The sequence below is a fragment of the Mchenga conophoros genome, linkage group LG3, assembly GCF_057382185.1.
Source record: "Mchenga conophoros isolate Kocher_MC1m ecotype Shallow Benthic linkage group LG3, M_conophoros_male_GT1.1, whole genome shotgun sequence".
NCBI classification, from domain to species: domain Eukaryota; kingdom Metazoa; phylum Chordata; class Actinopteri; order Cichliformes; family Cichlidae; genus Mchenga; species Mchenga conophoros.
The window spans coordinates 75,669,701-75,690,754 of NC_140528.1; the positions used below are offsets into that span (position 1 = coordinate 75,669,701).

The following is a 21,054-nucleotide window of genomic DNA, read 5'->3' on the forward strand; positions in this document are numbered from 1 at the left end:
CCAGTTTAATGGTACAGAGACAAGCATCAGTGCACCAGCTGGAAATGGACCAGAAAATCACACAGTCTCATCTCTCACTGCTGGAACTCAATACACATTCACTCTCTACTCTGTGTTTGAGAACGTCAGAAGCTCTGGAGTCAGCATTACTGCAGTCACTGGTAAGTTAATCAATTGATTTAAACTGCAATACAATTTTTTCACAAAAAATACTGATAATAATTCAAGAGTATAATTTTCTATTGTTTTTAACTAGTGAGAAATCAATTTTGAAGATTTTTTGAAACTTACTTTATTTTCTCATTTTTCCATTTAGCTCCTTCAAATGCACAAAACCTCATATCATCAGGACAAAATGAAACCAGCATCACTCTGCAGTGGAATAAAGTCAACAACAATGTCAGCTTTGTTCTCCAGTTTAATGGTACAGAGACAGAAATCAGTGCACCAGCTGGAAATGGACCAGTGAATCAAACAGTCTCATCTCTCACTGCTGGAACTCAATACACATTCACTCTCTACTCTGTGTTTGAGAACGTCAGAAGCTCTGGAGTCAACATTACTGCAGTCACTGGTGAGTTAATCAATTAATTTAAACCGCAATACAATGTTTTCACAAACTACTGATAATAATTCAACAGTATAGTTTTTTTCACTTTTTTTAACTAGTGAGAAATCAATGTTGAAGAAGTTTTCAAACTTACTTTATTTTCTCATTTTTCCATTTAGCTCCTTCAAATGCACAAAACCTAATATCATCAGGACAAAATGAAACCAGCATCACTCTGCAGTGGAATAAAGTCAACAACAATGTCAGCTTTGTTCTCCAGTTTAATGGTACAGAGAAAAGCATCAGTGCACCAGCTGGAAATGGACCAGTAAATCACACAGTCTCATCTCTCACTGCTGGAACTCAATACACATTCACTCTCTACTCTGTGTTTGAGAACGTCATAAGCAGTGGAGTCAGCATTACTGCAGTCACTGGTAATTTAGTCAATTTATTAAAACTCCATTATAATGGTTCACATATCATTGATTAAGATTAAAAAAAAAACAAATTTCAGTGTTGTTAACTAGTGAGAAATCAATTTCTACAAATTTTTGAACTTACCTTGTTTTTCTCATTCTTTCATTTAGCTCCTTCAGATACAGATAACGTCATATCATCAGGACAAAATGAAACCAGCATCACTCTGCAGTGGAATAAAGTCAACAACAATGTCAGCTTTGTTCTCCAGTTTAATGGTACAGAGACAAGCATCAGTGCACCAGCTGGAAATGGACCAGTGAATCACACAGTCTCATCTCTCACTGCTGGAATTCAATACACATTCACTCTCTACTCTGTGTTTGAGAACGTCAGAAGCAGTGGAGTCAGCATCACTGCAGTCACTGGTAAGTTAATGAAATTATTTAAACTGCAATACAATGTTATCACATATTTTTAATTAAAATCAACAATGAAATTATTAAGTGTTATAAAGTAGCGAGAACTCAATTGTAAACACATTTTGAACTTAACTTGTTTTTCTCATTCTTTTGTTTAGCTCCTTCAAATGCACAAAACCTCATATCATCAGGACAAAATGAAACCAGCATCACTCTGCAGTGGAATAAAGTCAACAACAATGTCAGCTTTGTTCTCCAGTTTAATGGTACAGAGACAAGCATCAGTGCACCAGCTGGAAATGGACCAGTAAATCACACAGTCTCATCTCTCACTGCTGGAACTCAATACACATTCACTCTCTACTCTGTGTTTGAGAACGTCAGAAGCAGTGGAGTCAGCATTACTGCAGTCACTGGTAAGTTAATCAATTGATTTAAACTGCAATACAATGTTTTCAAAAACTACTGATAATAATTCAAGAGTATAATTTTCTATTGTTTTTAACTAGTGAGAAATCAATTTTGAAGAATTTTTGAAACTTACTTTATTTTCTCATTTTTCCATTTAGCTCCTTCAAATGCACAAAACCTCATATCATCAGGACAAAATGAAACCAGCATCACTCTGCAGTGGAATAAAGTCAACAACAATGTCAGCTTTGTTCTCCAGTTTAATGGTACAGAGACAAGCATCAGTGCACCAGCTGGAAATGGACCAGAAAATCACACAGTCTCATCTCTCACTGCTGGAACTCAATACACATTCACTCTCTACTCTGTGTTTGAGAACGTCAGAAGCTCTGGAGTCAGCATTACTGCAGTCACTGGTAAGTTAATCAATTGATTTAAACTGCAATACAATTTTTTCACAAACTACTGATAATAATTCAAGAGTATAACTTTCTATTGTTTTTAACTAGTGAGAAATCAATTTTGAAGATTTTTTGAAACTTACTTTATTTTCTCATTTTTCCATTTAGCTCCTTCAAATGCACAAAACCTCATATCATCAGGACAAAATGAAACCAGCATCACTCTGCAGTGGAATAAAGTCAACAACAATGTCAGCTTTGTTCTCCAGTTTAATGGTACAGAGACAAGCATCAGTGCACCAGCTGGAAATGGACCAGTGAATCAAACAGTCTCATCTCTCACTGCTGGAACTCAATACATATTCACTCTCTACTCTGTGTTTGAGAACGTCAGAAGCAGTGGAGTCAGCATTACTGCAGTCACTTGTGAGTTAATCAATTGATTTAAACTGCAATACAATGTTTTCACAAACTACTGATAATAATTCAACAGTAGAATTTTCTATTGTTTTTAACTAGTGAGAAATCAATTTTGAAGATTTTTTGAAACTTACTTTATTTTCTCATTTTTCCATTTAGCTCCTTCAAATGCACAAAACCTCATATCATCAGGACAAAATGAAACCAGCATCACTCTGCAGTGGAATAAAGTCAACAACAATGTCAGCTTTGTTCTCCAGTTTAATGGTACAGAGACAAGCATCAGTGCACCAGCTGGAAATGGACCAGTAAATCACACAGTCTCATCTCTCACTGCTGGAACTCAATACACATTCACTCTCTACTCTGTGTTTGAGAACGTCAGAAGCAGTGGAGTCAGCATTACTGCAGTCACTGGTAATTTAGTCAATTTATTAAAACTCCATTATAATGGTTCACATATCATTGATTAAGATTAAAAAAAACAAATTTCAGTGTTGTTAACTAGTGAGAAATCAATTTCTACAAATTTTTGAACTTACCTTGTTTTTCTCATTCTTTCATTTAGCTCCTTCAGATGCAGATAACGTCATATCATCAGGACAAAATGAAACCAGCATCACTCTGCAGTGGAATAAAGTCAACAACAATGTCAGCTTTGTTCTCCAGTTTAATGGTACAGAGACAAGCATCAGTGCACCAGCTGGAAATGGACCAGTGAATCACACAGTCTCATCTCTCACTGCTGGAATTCAATACACATTCACTCTCTACTCTGTGTTTGAGAACGTCAGAAGCAGTGGAGTCAGCATCACTGCAGTCACTGGTAAGTTAATGAAATTATTTAAACTGCAATACAATGTTATCACATATTTTTAATTAAAATCAACAATGAAATTATTAAGTGTTATAAAGTAGCGAGAACTCAATTGTAAACACATTTTGAACTTAACTTGTTTTTCTCATTCTTTTGTTTAGCTCCTTCAAATGCACAAAACCTCATATCATCAGGACAAAATGAAACCAGCATCACTCTGCAGTGGAATAAAGTCAACAACAATGTCAGCTTTGTTCTCCAGTTTAATGGTACAGAGACAAGCATCAGTGCACCAGCTGGAAATGGACCAGTAAATCACACAGTCTCATCTCTCACTGCTGGAACTCAATACACATTCACTCTCTACTCTGTGTTTGAGAACGTCAGAAGCTCTGGAGTCAACATTACTGCAGTCACTGGTGAGTTAATCAATTAATTTAAACCGCAATACAATGTTTTCACAAACTACTGATAATAATTCAACAGTATAGTCTTTTTCACTTTTTTTAACTAGTGAGAAATCAATGTTGAAGAAGTTTTGAAACTTACTTTATTTTCTCATTTTTCCATTTAGCCCCTTCAAATGCACAAATCCTCATATCATCAGGACAAAATGAAACCAGCATCACTCTGCAGTGGAATAAAGTCAACAACAATGTCAGCTTTGTTCTCCAGTTTAATGGTACAGAGACAGAAATCAGTGCACCAGCTGGAAATGGACCATTGAATCAAACAGTCTCATCTCTCACTGCTGGAACTCAATACACATTCACTCTCTACTCTGTGTTTGAGAACGTCAGAAGCTCTGGAGTCAGCATTACTGCAGTCACTGGTAAGTTAATCAATTGATTTAAACTGCAATACAATTTTTTCACAAAAAATACTGATAATAATTCAAGAGTATAATTTTCTATTGTTTTTAACTAGTGAGAAATCAATTTTGAAGATTTTTTGAAACTTACTTTATTTTCTCATTTTTCCATTTAGCTCCTTCAAATGCACAAAACCTCATATCATCAGGACAAAATGAAACCAGCATCACTCTGCAGTGGAATAAAGTCAACAACAATGTCAGCTTTGTTCTCCAGTTTAATGGTACAGAGACAGAAATCAGTGCACCAGCTGGAAATGGACCAGTGAATCAAACAGTCTCATCTCTCACTGCTGGAACTCAATACACATTCACTCTCTACTCTGTGTTTGAGAACGTCATAAGCAGTGGAGTCAGCATTACTGCAGTCACTGGTAATTTAGTCAATTTATTAAAACTCCATTATAATGGTTCACATATCATTGATTAAGATAAAAAAAAAAACAAATTTCAGTGTTGTTAACTAGTGAGAAATCAATTTCTACAAATTTTTGAACTTACCTTGTTTTTCTCATTCTTTCATTTAGCTCCTTCAGATGCAGATAACGTCATATCATCAGGACAAAATGAAACCAGCATCACTCTGCAGTGGAATAAAGTCAACAACAATGTCAGCTTTGTTCTCCAGTTTAATGGTACAGAGACAAGCATCAGTGCACCAGCTGGAAATGGACCAGTGAATCACACAGTCTCATCTCTCACTGCTGGAATTCAATACACATTCACTCTCTACTCTGTGTTTGAGAACGTCAGAAGCAGTGGAGTCAGCATCACTGCAGTCACTGGTAAGTTAATGAAATTATTTAAACTGCAATACAATGTTATCACATATTTTTAATTAAAATCAACAATGAAATTATTAAGTGTTATAAAGTAGCGAGAACTCAATTGTAAACACATTTTGAACTTAACTTGTTTTTCTCATTCTTTTGTTTAGCTCCTTCAAATGCACAAAACCTCATATCATCAGGACAAAATGAAACCAGCATCACTCTGCAGTGGAATAAAGTCAACAACAATGTCAGCTTTGTTCTCCAGTTTAATGGTACAGAGACAAGCATCAGTGCACCAGCTGGAAATGGACCAGTAAATCACACAGTCTCATCTCTCACTGCTGGAACTCAATACACATTCACTCTCTACTCTGTGTTTGAGAACGTCAGAAGCAGTGGAGTCAGCATTACTGCAGTCACTGGTAAGTTAATCAATTGATTTAAACTGCAATACAATGTTTTCAAAAACTACTGATAATAATTCAAGAGTATAATTTTCTATTGTTTTTAACTAGTGAGAAATCAATTTTGAAGAATTTTTGAAACTTACTTTATTTTCTCATTTTTCCATTTAGCTCCTTCAAATGCACAAAACCTCATATCATCAGGACAAAATGAAACCAGCATCACTCTGCAGTGGAATAAAGTCAACAACAATGTCAGCTTTGTTCTCCAGTTTAATGGTACAGAGACAAGCATCAGTGCACCAGCTGGAAATGGACCAGAAAATCACACAGTCTCATCTCTCACTGCTGGAACTCAATACACATTCACTCTCTACTCTGTGTTTGAGAACGTCAGAAGCTCTGGAGTCAGCATTACTGCAGTCACTGGTAAGTTAATCAATTGATTTAAACTGCAATACAATTTTTTCACAAACTACTGATAATAATTCAAGAGTATAATTTTCTATTGTTTTTAACTAGTGAGAAATCAATTTTGAAGATTTTTTGAAACTTACTTTATTTTCTCATTTTTCCATTTAGCTCCTTCAAATACACAAAACCTCATATCATCAGGACAAAATGAAACCAGCATCACTCTGCAGTGGAATAAAGTCAACAACAATGTCAGCTTTGTTCTCCAGTTTAATGGTACAGAGACAGAAATCAGTGCACCAGCTGGAAATGGACCAGTGAATCAAACAGTCTCATCTCTCACTGCTGGAACTCAATACACATTCACTCTCTACTCTGTGTTTGAGAACGTCAGAAGCTCTGGAGTCAACATTACTGCAGTCACTGGTAATTTAGTCAATTTATTAAAACTCCATTACAATGGTTCACATATCATTGATTAAGATAAAAAAAAAAACAAATTTCAGTGTTGCTAAGTAGCGAGAGATCAATTTCTACAAATTTTTGAACTTACCTTGTTTTTCTCATTTTTTCATTTAGCCCCTTCAAATGCACAAAACCTCATATCATCAGGACAAAATGAAACCAGCATCACTCTGCAGTGGAATAAAGTCAACAACAATGTCAGCTTTGTTCTCCAGTTTAATGGTACAGAGACAAGCATCAGTGCACCAGCTGGAAATGGACCAGTGAATCAAACAGTCTCATCTCTCACTGCTGGAACTCAATACATATTCACTCTCTACTCTGTGTTTGAGAACGTCAGAAGCAGTGGAGTCAGCATTACTGCAGTCACTTGTGAGTTAATCAATTGATTTAAACTGCAATACAATGTTTTCACAAACTACTGATAATAATTCAACAGTAGAATTTTCTATTGTTTTTAACTAGTGAGAAATCAATTTTGAAGATTTTTTGAAACTTACTTTATTTTCTCATTTTTCCATTTAGCTCCTTCAAATGCACAAAACCTCATATCATCAGGACAAAATGAAACCAGCATCACTCTGCAGTGGAATAAAGTCAACAACAATGTCAGCTTTGTTCTCCAGTTTAATGGTACAGAGACAAGCATCAGTGCACCAGCTGGAAATGGACCAGTAAATCACACAGTCTCATCTCTCACTGCTGGAACTCAATACACATTCACTCTCTACTCTGTGTTTGAGAACGTCAGAAGCAGTGGAGTCAGCATTACTGCAGTCACTGGTAATTTAGTCAATTTATTAAAACTCCATTATAATGGTTCACATATCATTGATTAAGATTAAAAAAAACAAATTTCAGTGTTGTTAACTAGTGAGAAATCAATTTCTACAAATTTTTGAACTTACCTTGTTTTTCTCATTCTTTCATTTAGCTCCTTCAGATGCAGATAACGTCATATCATCAGGACAAAATGAAACCAGCATCACTCTGCAGTGGAATAAAGTCAACAACAATGTCAGCTTTGTTCTCCAGTTTAATGGTACAGAGACAAGCATCAGTGCACCAGCTGGAAATGGACCAGTGAATCACACAGTCTCATCTCTCACTGCTGGAATTCAATACACATTCACTCTCTACTCTGTGTTTGAGAACGTCAGAAGCAGTGGAGTCAGCATCACTGCAGTCACTGGTAAGTTAATGAAATTATTTAAACTGCAATACAATGTTATCACATATTTTTAATTAAAATCAACAATGAAATTATTAAGTGTTATAAAGTAGCGAGAACTCAATTGTAAACACATTTTGAACTTAACTTGTTTTTCTCATTCTTTTGTTTAGCTCCTTCAAATGCACAAAACCTCATATCATCAGGACAAAATGAAACCAGCATCACTCTGCAGTGGAATAAAGTCAACAACAATGTCAGCTTTGTTCTCCAGTTTAATGGTACAGAGACAAGCATCAGTGCACCAGCTGGAAATGGACCAGAAAATCACACCGTCTCATCTCTCACTGCTGGAACTCAATACACATTCACTCTCTACTCTGTGTTTGAGAACGTCAGAAGCTCTGGAGTCAGCATTACTGCAGTCACTGGTAAGTTAATCAATTGATTTAAACTGCAATACAATTTTTTCACAAACTACTGATAATAATTCAAGAGTATAATTTTCTATTGTTTTTAACTAGTGAGAAATCAATTTTGAAGATTTTTTGAAACTTACTTTATTTTCTCATTTTTCCATTTAGCTCCTTCAAATGCACAAAACCTCATATCATCAGGACAAAATGAAACCAGCATCACTCTGCAGTGGAATAAAGTCAACAACAATGTCAGCTTTGTTCTCCAGTTTAATGGTACAGAGACAGAAATCAGTGCACCAGCTGGAAATGGACCAGTGAATCAAACAGTCTCATCTCTCACTGCTGGAACTCAATACACATTCACTCTCTACTCTGTGTTTGAGAACGTCAGAAGCTCTGGAGTCAACATTACTGCAGTCACTGGTAATTTAGTCAATTTATTAAAACTCCATTACAATGGTTCACATATCATTGATTAAGATAAAAAAAAAAACAAATTTCAGTGTTGCTAAGTAGCGAGAGATCAATTTCTACAAATTTTTGAACTTACCTTGTTTTTCTCATTTTTTCATTTAGCCCCTTCAAATGCACAAAACCTCATATCATCAGGACAAAATGAAACCAGCATCACTCTGCAGTGGAATAAAGTCAACAACAATGTCAGCTTTGTTCTCCAGTTTAATGGTACAGAGACAAGCATCAGTGCACCAGCTGGAAATGGACCAGAAAATCACACAGTCTCATCTCTCACTGCTGGAACTCAATACACATTCACTCTCTACTCTGTGTTTGAGAACGTCAGAAGCAGTGGAGTCAGCATTACTGCAGTCACTGGTAAGTTAATCAATTGATTTAAACTGCAATACAATTTTTTCACAAACTACTGATAATAATTCAAGAGTATAATTTTCTATTGTTTTTAACTAGTGAGAAATCAATTTTGAAGATTTTTTGAAACTTACTTTATTTTCTCATTTTTCCATTTAGCCCCTTCAAATGCACAAATCCTCATATCATCAGGACAAAATGAAACCAGCATCACTCTGCAGTGGAATAAAGTCAACAACAATGTCAGCTTTGTTCTCCAGTTTAATGGTACAGAGACAGAAATCAGTGCACCAGCTGGAAATGGACCAGTGAATCACACAGTCTCATCTCTCACTGCTGGAACTCAATACACATTCACTCTCTACTCTGTGTTTGAGAACGTCAGAAGCAGTGGAGTCAGCATTACTGCAGTCACTGGTAAGATAATCAATTGATTTAAACTACAATACAGTGTTTTCAAAAAATACTGATAATAATTCAACAGTATAATTTTCTATTGTTTTTAACTAGTGAGAAATCAATTTTGAAGATTTTTTGAAACTTACTTTATTTTCTCATTTTTCCATTTAGCTCCTTCAAATGCACAAAACCTCATATCATCAGGACAAAATGAAACCAGCATCACTCTGCAGTGGAATAAAGTCAACAACAATGTCAGCTTTGTTCTCCAGTTTAATGGTACAGAGACAGAAATCAGTGCACCAGCTGGAAATGGACCAGTGAATCAAACAGTCTCATCTCTCACTGCTGGAACTCAATACACATTCACTCTCTACTCTGTGTTTGAGAACATCAGAAGCTCTGGAGTCAACATTACTGCAGTCACTGGTAATTTAGTCAATTTATTAAAACTCCATTACAATGGTTCACATATCATTGATTAAGATAAAAAAAAAACAAATTTCAGTGTTGCTAAGTAGCGAGAGATCAATTTCTACAAATTTTTGAACTTACCTTGTTTTTCTCATTTTTCCATTTAGCCCCTTCAAATGCACAAAACCTCATATCATCAGGACAAAATGAAACCAGCATCACTCTGCAGTGGAATAAAGTCAACAACAATGTCAGCTTTGTCCTCCAGTTTAATGGTACAGAGACAAGCATCAGTGCACCAGCTGGAAATGGACCAGTGAATCAAACAGTCTCATCTCTCACTGCTGGAACTCAATACATATTCACTCTCTACTCTGTGTTTGAGAACATCAGAAGCAGTGGAGCCAGCATTACTGCAGTCACTTGTGAGTTAATCAATTGATTTAAACTGCAATACAATGTTTTCACAAACTACTGATAATAATTCAACAGTAGAATTTTCTATTGTTTTTAACTAGTGAGAAATCAATTTTGAAGATTTTTTGAAACTTACTTTATTTTCTCATTTTTCCATTTAGCTCCTTCAAATGCACAAAACCTCATATCATCAGGACAAAATGAAACCAGCATCACTCTGCAGTGGAATAAAGTCAACAACAATGTCAGCTTTGTTCTCCAGTTTAATGGTACAGAGACAAGCATCAGTGCACCAGCTGGAAATGGACCAGTAAATCACACAGTCTCATCTCTCACTGCTGGAACTCAATACACATTCACTCTCTACTCTGTGTTTGAGAACGTCATAAGCAGTGGAGTCAGCATTACTGCAGTCACTGGTAATTTAGTCAATTTATTAAAACTCCATTATAATGGTTCACATATCATTGATTAAGATTAAAAAAAACAAATTTCAGTGTTGTTAACTAGTGAGAAATCAATTTCTACAAATTTTTGAACTTACCTTGTTTTTCTCATTCTTTCATTTAGCTCCTTCAGATGCAGATAACGTCATATCATCAGGACAAAATGAAACCAGCATCACTCTGCAGTGGAATAAAGTCAACAACAATGTCAGCTTTGTTCTCCAGTTTAATGGTACAGAGACAAGCATCAGTGCACCAGCTGGAAATGGACCAGTGAATCAAACAGTCTCATCTCTCACTGCTGGAACTCAATACACATTCACTCTCTACTCTGTGTTTGAGAACGTCAGAAGCAGTGGAGTCAGCATCACTGCAGTCACTGGTAAGTTAATGAAATTATTTAAACTGCAATACAATGTTATCACATATTTTTAATTAAAATCAACAATGAAATTATTAAGTGTTATAAAGTAGCGAGAACTCAATTGTAAACACATTTTGAACTTAACTTGTTTTTCTCATTCTTTTGTTTAGCTCCTTCAAATGCACAAAACCTCATATCATCAGGACAAAATGAAACCAGCATCACTCTGCAGTGGAATAAAGTCAACAACAATGTCAGCTTTGTTCTCCAGTTTAATGGTACAGAGACAAGCATCAGTGCACCAGCTGGAAATGGACCAGTAAATCACACAGTCTCATCTCTCACTGCTGGAACTCAATACACATTCACTCTCTACTCTGTGTTTGAGAACGTCAGAAGCAGTGGAGTCAGCATTACTGCAGTCACTTGTGAGTTAATCAATTGATTTAAACTGCAATACAATGTTTTCACAAACTACTGATAATAATTCAACAGTAGAATTTTCTATTGTTTTTAACTAGTGAGAAATCAATTTTGAAGATTTTTTGAAACTTACTTTATTTTCTCATTTTTCCATTTAGCTCCTTCAAATGCACAAAACCTCATATCATCAGGACAAAATGAAACCAGCATCACTCTGCAGTGGAATAAAGTCAACAACAATGTCAGCTTTGTTCTCCAGTTTAATGGTACAGAGACAAGCATCAGTGCACCAGCTGGAAATGGACCAGTAAATCACACAGTCTCATCTCTCACTGCTGGAACTCAATACACATTCACTCTCTACTCTGTGTTTGAGAACGTCAGAAGCAGTGGAGTCAGCATTACTGCAGTCACTTGTGAGTTAATCAATTGATTTAAACTGCAATACAATGTTTTCACAAACTACTGATAATAATTCAACAGTAGAATTTTCTATTGTTTTTAACTAGTGAGAAATCAATTTTGAAGATTTTTTGAAACTTACTTTATTTTCTCATTTTTCCATTTAGCTCCTTCAAATGCACAAAACCTCATATCATCAGGACAAAATGAAACCAGCATCACTCTGCAGTGGAATAAAGTCAACAACAATGTCAGCTTTGTTCTCCAGTTTAATGGTACAGAGACAAGCATCAGTGCACCAGCTGGAAATGGACCAGTAAATCACACAGTCTCATCTCTCACTGCTGGAACTCAATACACATTCACTCTCTACTCTGTGTTTGAGAACGTCAGAAGCTCTGGAGTCAACATTACTGCAGTCACTGGTGAGTTAATCAATTAATTTAAACCGCAATACAATGTTTTCACAAACTACTGATAATAATTCAACAGTATAGTCTTTTTCACTTTTTTTAACTAGTGAGAAATCAATGTTGAAGAAGTTTTGAAACTTACTTTATTTTCTCATTTTTCCATTTAGCCCCTTCAAATGCACAAATCCTCATATCATCAGGACAAAATGAAACCAGCATCACTCTGCAGTGGAATAAAGTCAACAACAATGTCAGCTTTGTTCTCCAGTTTAATGGTACAGAGACAGAAATCAGTGCACCAGCTGGAAATGGACCATTGAATCAAACAGTCTCATCTCTCACTGCTGGAACTCAATACACATTCACTCTCTACTCTGTGTTTGAGAACGTCAGAAGCTCTGGAGTCAACATTACTGCAGTCACTGGTGAGTTAATCAATTAATTTAAACCGCAATACAATGTTTTCACAAACTACTGATAATAATTCAACAGTATAGTCTTTTTCACTTTTTTTAACTAGTGAGAAATCAATGTTGAAGAAGTTTTGAAACTTACTTTATTTTCTCATTTTTCCATTTAGCCCCTTCAAATGCACAAATCCTCATATCATCAGGACAAAATGAAACCAGCATCACTCTGCAGTGGAATAAAGTCAACAACAATGTCAGCTTTGTTCTCCAGTTTAATGGTACAGAGACAGAAATCAGTGCACCAGCTGGAAATGGACCATTGAATCAAACAGTCTCATCTCTCACTGCTGGAACTCAATACACATTCACTCTCTACTCTGTGTTTGAGAACGTCAGAAGCAGTGGAGTCAGCATTACTGCAGTCACCGGTAAGTTGATGAAATTATTTAAACTGCAATACAATGGTATCACATATTTTTAATTAAAATCAACAATGAAATTATTAAGTTTTATTAAGTAGCGAGAAATCAATTGTAAACACATTTAGAACTTACCTTGTTTTTCTCATTCTTTTGTTTAGCTCCTTCAAATGCACAAAACCTCATATCATCAGAACAAAACGAAACCAGCATCACTCTGCAGTGGAATAAAGTCAACAACAATGTCAGCTTTGTTCTCCAGTTTAATGGTACAGAGACAGAAATCAGTGCACCAGCTCGAAATGGACCATTGAATCACACAGTCTCATCTCTCACTGCTGGAACTCAATACACATTCACTCTCTACTCTGTGTTTGAGAACGTCAGAAGCAGTGGAGTAAGCATTACTGCAGTCACTGGTGAGTTAATCAATTAATTTAAATCGCTATACAATGTTTTCACAAACTACATATGGCACGATACCACTTTTTTATGTCCGATACCGATACCGATATCATAAATTTTGATATCTGCCGATACCGATATGAATCCGATATAGTGTGTTTTTTAATCAATAAAACTGTTTTTTAATATCTTGCTGCATTTTGTATAAGTTCATACTCAAGTTTAAATAAACAACAACACTAAAGCTATTGTGTTATACCTGTATGTAAAAAATACAACAAAATATTTCATAGTTCAGCAATACTGATCAATCTAATAAACTTAAACCTACTCCATCCTCCCTATTCTGGTATTTTAAAGAGTACTCAGCAGAAATATTAAGCAACCTAACTAATAGGGTTACAAACTACCAGCAAAAAAAAAAAAAAAAAAGGGAACCACCCCCCACCCTCCACCTCATGATGCTTAATCGATGTAATCAACTTTAATTTGATGCAGTGTGAAAATAAAATGCACAGAAATAAATTATTTTTCAAGAATAATTAAATAAATTCAACATCTGTATTCTACAGATATATTAGACTTAACAGTTACTATATACAGTAATGGACTTCTATATATTTTACACAAGATTAAAACTTTGGGTGTAAGATTCAGATAATTATTTATTAAAAGCTCGACATTTTAAATGAGAACAAGAAAGAAAAGTATGTCTTTGTGCCCCCTTTTCCCTGTTAACGCCCTATCGGCCCCCGTGGCTAAACTTTGCTAGATCCGCCCCTGCACAGTTACCAGCCATCAGCTGCGTAGAAAAGGATCCTGGTGTAGAAAGTAATATTAAATGAATTCTAACAACAGATTATCAACCTTAAACATGCTGCTGTTGTTCAGCCGCTGGTTTCCTCTTTCTGGTGCAAAGTGGGCCAAAAATAAAGAAGAGAGACGGACTCGTGACAGAAAAGCCGATCAGCTGATCATTAAGCAGTTCCATGATTGAAGTAGCAACAGGAGAGAGAGGGAGAGAGAAGAGGCAGTCGCTCCATATATTGGTTGTTAAGCTTAACGTGGGAATACTTTACAAACATTCAGAGATGAACTTACACACTTGCTTTACTTCTCTCTGGGATCACTTCCTCAGAGATGAAATGCTGGTTTGGTAGCGAGGCTACAAATACACACAGCGGCTCTATCACGTGATGTATACTGCTCCTACGTGCTACGGTTATGAGCCAAGTTACGCCGTGTAGCAAGTCTTTTGAGGTGCTTTTTTGATATTTAATGGATCGGATTACATTTTTTATTTCTCTCCAATATTCGATCCAGTACGTCAGTATCGGACTGATACGTAATATCGGATCGTTCCATCTCTATCACAAACTACTGATAATAATTCAACAGTATAGTTTTTTTTTTACTGTTTTTAACTAGTGAGAAATCAATTTTGAAGAATTTTTGAAACTTACTTTATTTTCTCATTTTTCCATTTAGCTCCTTCAAATGCACAAAACCTCATATCATCAGGGCAAAATGAAACCAGCATCACTCTGCAGTGGAATAAAGTCAACAACAATGTCAGCTTTGTTCTCCAGTTTTATGGTACAGAGACAGACATCAGTGCACCAGCTGGAAATGGACCATTGAATCACACAGTCTCATCTCTCACTGCTGGAACTCAATACACATTCACTCTCTACTCTGTGTTTGAGAACGTCAGAAGCTCTGGAGTCAGCATTACTGCAGTCACTGGTCAGATATTACATTTCATACTGTGCTATTTCACAGAAAGAATGCATCAAGTTGTGATTATAAACAGTAAATTGGTTGTTTACAGTTAGTTCCTAGTCGTCGAAATGAATCAGTGTACATTACATAATACTGATTTATGAAGGTGAAATTTTGGTATTTAAAAATCAGCCATGAGCATTTGAAGATATTAATTCACCAGTCGAGGCAGTGTCAAGGCACTTGTTGTTGTAATTTAGCACTACAATAATAGAGAGAAAAGACCAACAATTAGTTGATGTCTATGAGGAAACATTTGTTTGTACAGCAAAATCCATTAGAGGCTTAAACTCAGCAATATAGAAAGGGAAGCGTAAATAAATAATTTTCAGATGCAAGTTGGAAACAATAACTTTACAATGAAAAGCATTTACAGCAATGCTACGTTTGGCTCTCAGACATGCTAAGCTCTGCTGATGAAACTAAAAGCACATATGTGTGTCTTTAACTTGATGTTCCACTTTCACAACTGTCCCCCCACCTAACTGCTCTCTCTCAGCTCCTCCAAATGCAGACAGCTTCCGATCATCAGGACAAAATGAAACCAGCATCACCCTGCAGTGGAATAAAGTCAACAACAATGTCAGCTTTGTTCTCCAGTTTAATGGTACAGAGACAGACATCAGTGCACCAGCTGGAAATGGACCAGTAAATCACACAGTCTCATCTCTCACTGCTGGAACTCAATACACATTCACTCTCTACTCTGTGTTTGAGAACGTCAGAAGCAGTGGAGTCAGCATTACTGCAGTCACTGGTGAGTAAATTAATGATGAGTACAAGCTGGAAGAATAACAGGTTTTGTTTTGTTTTTGACTTTTTTCTTTGGTTTAGTTTTTCTTGTTGTTGTTGTTGCATCTTCCTTTTGCTGCTCATCAGTGCATGTGATTGTTTTCCTTTTCCTTGTTTATTAGTGTTGAAGAATCAATTTACATGTAGATATTGTGTTTATAGTTAATTCCATTTTGTTTTCTCTCCCTGTAAATGCATAACTGATTCTACTTTCTACATTCAAAGGGCCTAGTAAGTATTTGCATTTCTTTCATTTACTCTATCCTCCCAAAGCATTTTTGTTCAGGTATATTGTTTGTATACCTGTGTTTGTATCATTTGATCATTTACAACATTTCTGTAATTTACTTCATAATGCATTACACGTATATCTCTACAATCCTAATTAACAAAAACTTGGATGCTGTGAATAACAACATACATTTAAATACAGTATCCAAGAATAAATACTCCTTTAATTTCTTTTATAAATAAAGATTTCATGATCATTATGTCATTATTAATTAGTGTAACATTTGTTTGTTTTTTTGTGTAAACAGATTATGTTATTGGACTGAAAGCGAAACTGCGGGCATTTGTTCAGCTGTCAGAGTCGGACATTCAGGAGAGACTGGAAGAGGTCAGACTAACCTCTGTTTTATTTTCTTTTTTCATACTTATATTCACTTTGTCCAGCGATAACATGAAGCCTTTTTTCTGTTTTCCTCCGCCTCTAGTTCTTCAGACAACATGGATTACAGCCACAGGTTTTATCCCTGAGGAACCTGAAGGTTAAACCATGACACCAGTGGAGAAAAGTGCTTTATACTTTACAAATTTCCAATTAATTTCCTCAAACTGGAACAAGAATTTATTTGATTGACCATTTTTGAAGATCTCCATATACATAATTGTTTGTATTCTGTGTACTGAGCAGCAGCAGAGGTCATTAACAAGTTAAATGTTATCTTGACCTTTTTGTAATCTTTGTTGCTCAGAAGTTAGTAACAGGTGTGCAAAGTTTTGTTTATCAGTGTTTTAAATGTGATAATGCAATTAAATTAAATACTGTGGGCATTTATGCTATATCATTATCTTTCTAAACCGATGAGTTATATTTTTATGGTATCTATTTGAAGAAACAGAATACTGTGTTAATGTAACTCCCTTGCACCCCTTGCTGGAAATAAAAGGAATTACAGTGGTATTGCTTTTGTTGTAGGTCTGGAAAAGGAGAATCAATCTAGCTGAGATCATGTCTAAAGTCAAATTCCTTATCACTTCTTTTTTGTCAGTGTTGCCATATTTCTGATGGCCACACATTGTAAATAAATATTGTCAAGATCACAGCAGAGGTGGACTTTTTTTTTTTTTTTTTTGCTGTTTCTTTCTACATAGTGTTTAGTTCTCTTATCATTTTTTTCCTGGTGTCTGCCGCATTTTTTTCTGAGTGCTCCGTACTCCTGTCATTGTCTGAAGGGCAGTCTGTCTTTGTTAGCTCTGCAATAAACTGGTGACCTGTCCAGAGTGTAGAAGAGTGAGCAGCTGGGTATGCAATAAACTAAATTAAAATATTGATATTTATTTATTAGTATCTATTTGTGTTCCACTTTGAATCTTTTGGGATCAGAATCAACAACTGTAAGCTAATGTGACGTAGCAACAGGAAGAGTTGCCATACAGCATTAATTCACTGCCCTGACTGTCCAGGGCAGCTTACTTTCAGGAGGTCACACTGGTAGTCTATTTATCAGAAGAGAGACCACAGACCCGCAGACCACATGTCAAAGTGTCCTTGGACAAGATACTAAACCCCAAAATGCCTGTCATTCATTCATCAGTGTGTAAGTATATATCAACCAAGTGATACATACTTATCATTCCCTATAATTTTTCTTCAGAAGGCTAGACTGACTTACAGTGAGCCAAGAGCCACATATTGAGCAGCTGGACATACAGAACCAAACATAAGGGGAGGCTCTAGGTCCAGAGATAGAGCAGGTCATCTACTGGAATCTGTTGGAAGGTGATGGTTCAGTCTCTGCCTACTCCAGTCTCCATGCCAAATATATTTGGGCAAGATTCTGTTCATATAGCACCAACCTGCACCTCATGGTTCTTTAAAGTGTAAGATAAAGACCCTACAATATTAGAAAGAAACCCTAACAATCACACAACCTCCTATAAGAATGCACTTGGTGATAGTGGGAAGGAAAAACTGCCTGTTAATAGAAAGAAACCTTTGCCATAACCAAGCTTAGGGAAGAACAGTCATCTGCCACAACTGGTATATGAAATTGGAAACTGTCCCGCGTCAGCAATACGCACATCACAACACAAGACAGTACAGCACAACACAACATAGTAGCTTAATTTTTTTTAAGGTATGAGCAAAGGAATGACTTAATAAATAGAAAGAATGAGTGTATGTTTATTTCACAATATTATTATTATCATTATTATTATTATTATATTTGCCTAACAAAAAGTCCAGGGAAGTAGCCAATCAGGTCAGCTGTTAGCAATGATTAGGGCTATTGCCCTATTGTAAAAGCTGTCCATGAGTCTGTTTGTCCACGACCTCAGCAGCCTGAATCTCCTGCCAGATGGCAGCAGCTTAAACACCTGGTGTTCTGGTGTGTGCAGTCCCGTAGGATTCTGCATGCCCTCTTGAGACAGTGCTGAACAGGGGGGTAAGAGGATGTCCAATGATTTTTGGGGCCATATTAATGACCCTGTGAAGGGCCTTTTTGTGTGCGATGGTGCAGCTGGAGAACCATACACAGAATTGCTAATAACTATATTTACCATGTGTACCAAACAGGGCTGTGACTAGTCATCGAGTACATTTAATAATTAAATTAAAAAATTCTCAACACAGATTCCTTGCTTTGATACTTTGTTTAAGGCACGGCTCTGTAGCACGCCATTGTCAACATGGAAGCGCAAATGCGAATGTTTTAACCCGAAAAACAAACCTGCAATACAAACGTATTTATGAGCAGTGTGTGAACAAAATGTTTGACAACATTAAGCCCACACACGCTAATGACAAAACAGAAGCAGTGAGGATGATTCTGGCATAGTTTCACGTGGTGCCAGAATCTGTTCCCACACCGCCAAGAACAAAGAGGTGGAGCGATTACCGAGACAGTGAGCTCTTGTAGAGTGAAAGAAAAGCAAACTTTGGTGCTGCTGCATCCACCGTTTGTTTTACAGAGCGAAAAAGCAACAGGAAGTCTCCAGATGTTGTATTAAAATATGCAGATGAACTGTTACCTAAGTTTGATAATGTGACGAAATTATCCAGCTTAAGGAATCTGACGGCAACCGTCCTATTTTACATGGAAGCGAACAAGGGTGAGTCTAACTAAACCACTCAGTCATCAGAGCCAAACCCTTTAGAATAATCACCCAGCAGAATATATGCATTCAAAACTTATATATATTTCTCATTTACACAGAAAAACAAATGTCTGTTGAACATAATTAGGCAGATGCCCACTTTCTAATCAACTTAAATCCAGCAGCCAAGACCAAATCTCTAAGCTCTCTAAAACATAAGGGATGAACCCAGAAAAGAGGCCCCTATGTCAACTGATGCTGAGACTAAAGACCAATCAGACTGAACCAAACTGTAATAAAGTGCAAATCTAAAACACGGGAGAGAAGAACCTAAAAGCCAAAGTAGAATCAAATATTCTCAGTCCATGAACAGAAATTATGAAATAGCATAACATGTCTTACTCTGCTGATCAAACATAGACTCTGTGACTACAAACCAACAATGAAATAAAGAAGACAAAAAAAAAATCATGGAAGCCAAAAGAAAACAGAGCAGTTGAGGTTCTAAGTGAGATACATATCCTTCTCACATGTTAATGAGTCATTATTATCGAACTTATAATCAAATTTATTCAGTTCTAAAATTCCAAAAGTACAGAACTGTGATCTAAAAATACTCCTAAGGAGAATATCTGGCTGCCCATCATACACTCATCAGCCACTTTATTAGGTATATGTTCAAATGCAGGTTTTCACATACAGGGAGTGCAGAATTATTAAGCAAGTTGTATTTTTGAGGGATAATTTTATTATTGAACAACAACCATGTTCTCAATGAACCCAAAAAACTCATTAATATCAAAGCTGAATGTTTTTGGAAGTAGTTTTTAGTTTGTTTTTAGTTTTAGCTATTTTAGGGGGATATCTGTGTGTGCAGGTGACTATTACTGTGCATAGTTATTAGGCAACTTAACAAAAAACAAACATATACCCATTTCAATTATTTATTTTTACCAGTGAAACCAATATAACATCTCCACATTCACAAATATACATTTCTGACATTCAAAAACAAAACAAAAACAAAACAGCGGCCAATATAGCCACCTTTCTTTGCAAGGACACTGAAAAGCCTGCCATCCATGGATTCTGTCAGTGTTTTGATCTGTTCACCATCAACATTGCGTGCAGCAGCAACCACAGCCTCCCAGACACTGTTCAGAGAGGTGTACTGTTTTCCCTCCTTGTAAATCTCACATTTGATGATGGACCACAGGTTCTCAATGGGGTTCAGATCAGGTGAACAAGGAGGCCATGTCATTAGTTTTTCTTCTTTTATACCCTTTCTTGCCAGCCACGCTGTGGAGTACTTGGACGCGTGTGATGGAGCATTGTCCTGCATGAAAATCATGTTTTTCTTGAAGGCTGCAGACTTCTTCCTGTACCACTGCTTGAAGAAGGTGTCTTCCAGAAACTGGCAGTAGGACTGGGAGTTGAGCTTGACTCCATCCTCAACCCGAAAAGGCCCCACAAGCTCATCTTTGATGATACCAGCCCAAACCAGTACTCCACCTCCACCTTGCTGGCGTCTGAGTCGGACTGGAGCTCTCTGCCCTTTACCAATCCAGCCACGGGCCCATCCATCTGGCCCATCAAGACTCACTCTCATTTCATCAGTCCATAAAACCTTAGAAAAATCAGTCTTGAGATATTTCTTGGCCCAGTCTTGACGTTTCAGCTTGTGTGTCTTGTTCAGTGGTGGTCGTCTTTCAGCCTTTCTTACCTTGGCCATGTCTCTGAGTATTGCACACCTTGTGCTTTTGGGCACTCCAGTGATGTTGCAGCTCTGAAATATGGCCAAACTGGTGGCAAGTGGCATCTTGGCAGCTGCACGCTTGACTTTTCTCAGTTCATGGGC

The 21,054-nt window shown here is 36.6% G+C and overlaps 1 protein-coding gene across 1 annotated transcript in view; it reads left to right on the plus strand.

Annotated features, from left to right (window-relative positions):
* The window catches only part of LOC146580514 (macrophage mannose receptor 1-like), a 74,801-nt gene that overhangs the window by 37,446 nt on the left and 16,301 nt on the right, over positions 1-21,054 (plus strand). The window contains exon 7 of the mRNA XM_085268062.1: positions 15,580-15,837. Within this exon, the coding sequence (XP_085124188.1) occupies positions 15,580-15,837 (258 nt within the window). The remainder of the gene's footprint in view (positions 1-15,579; positions 15,838-21,054) is intronic.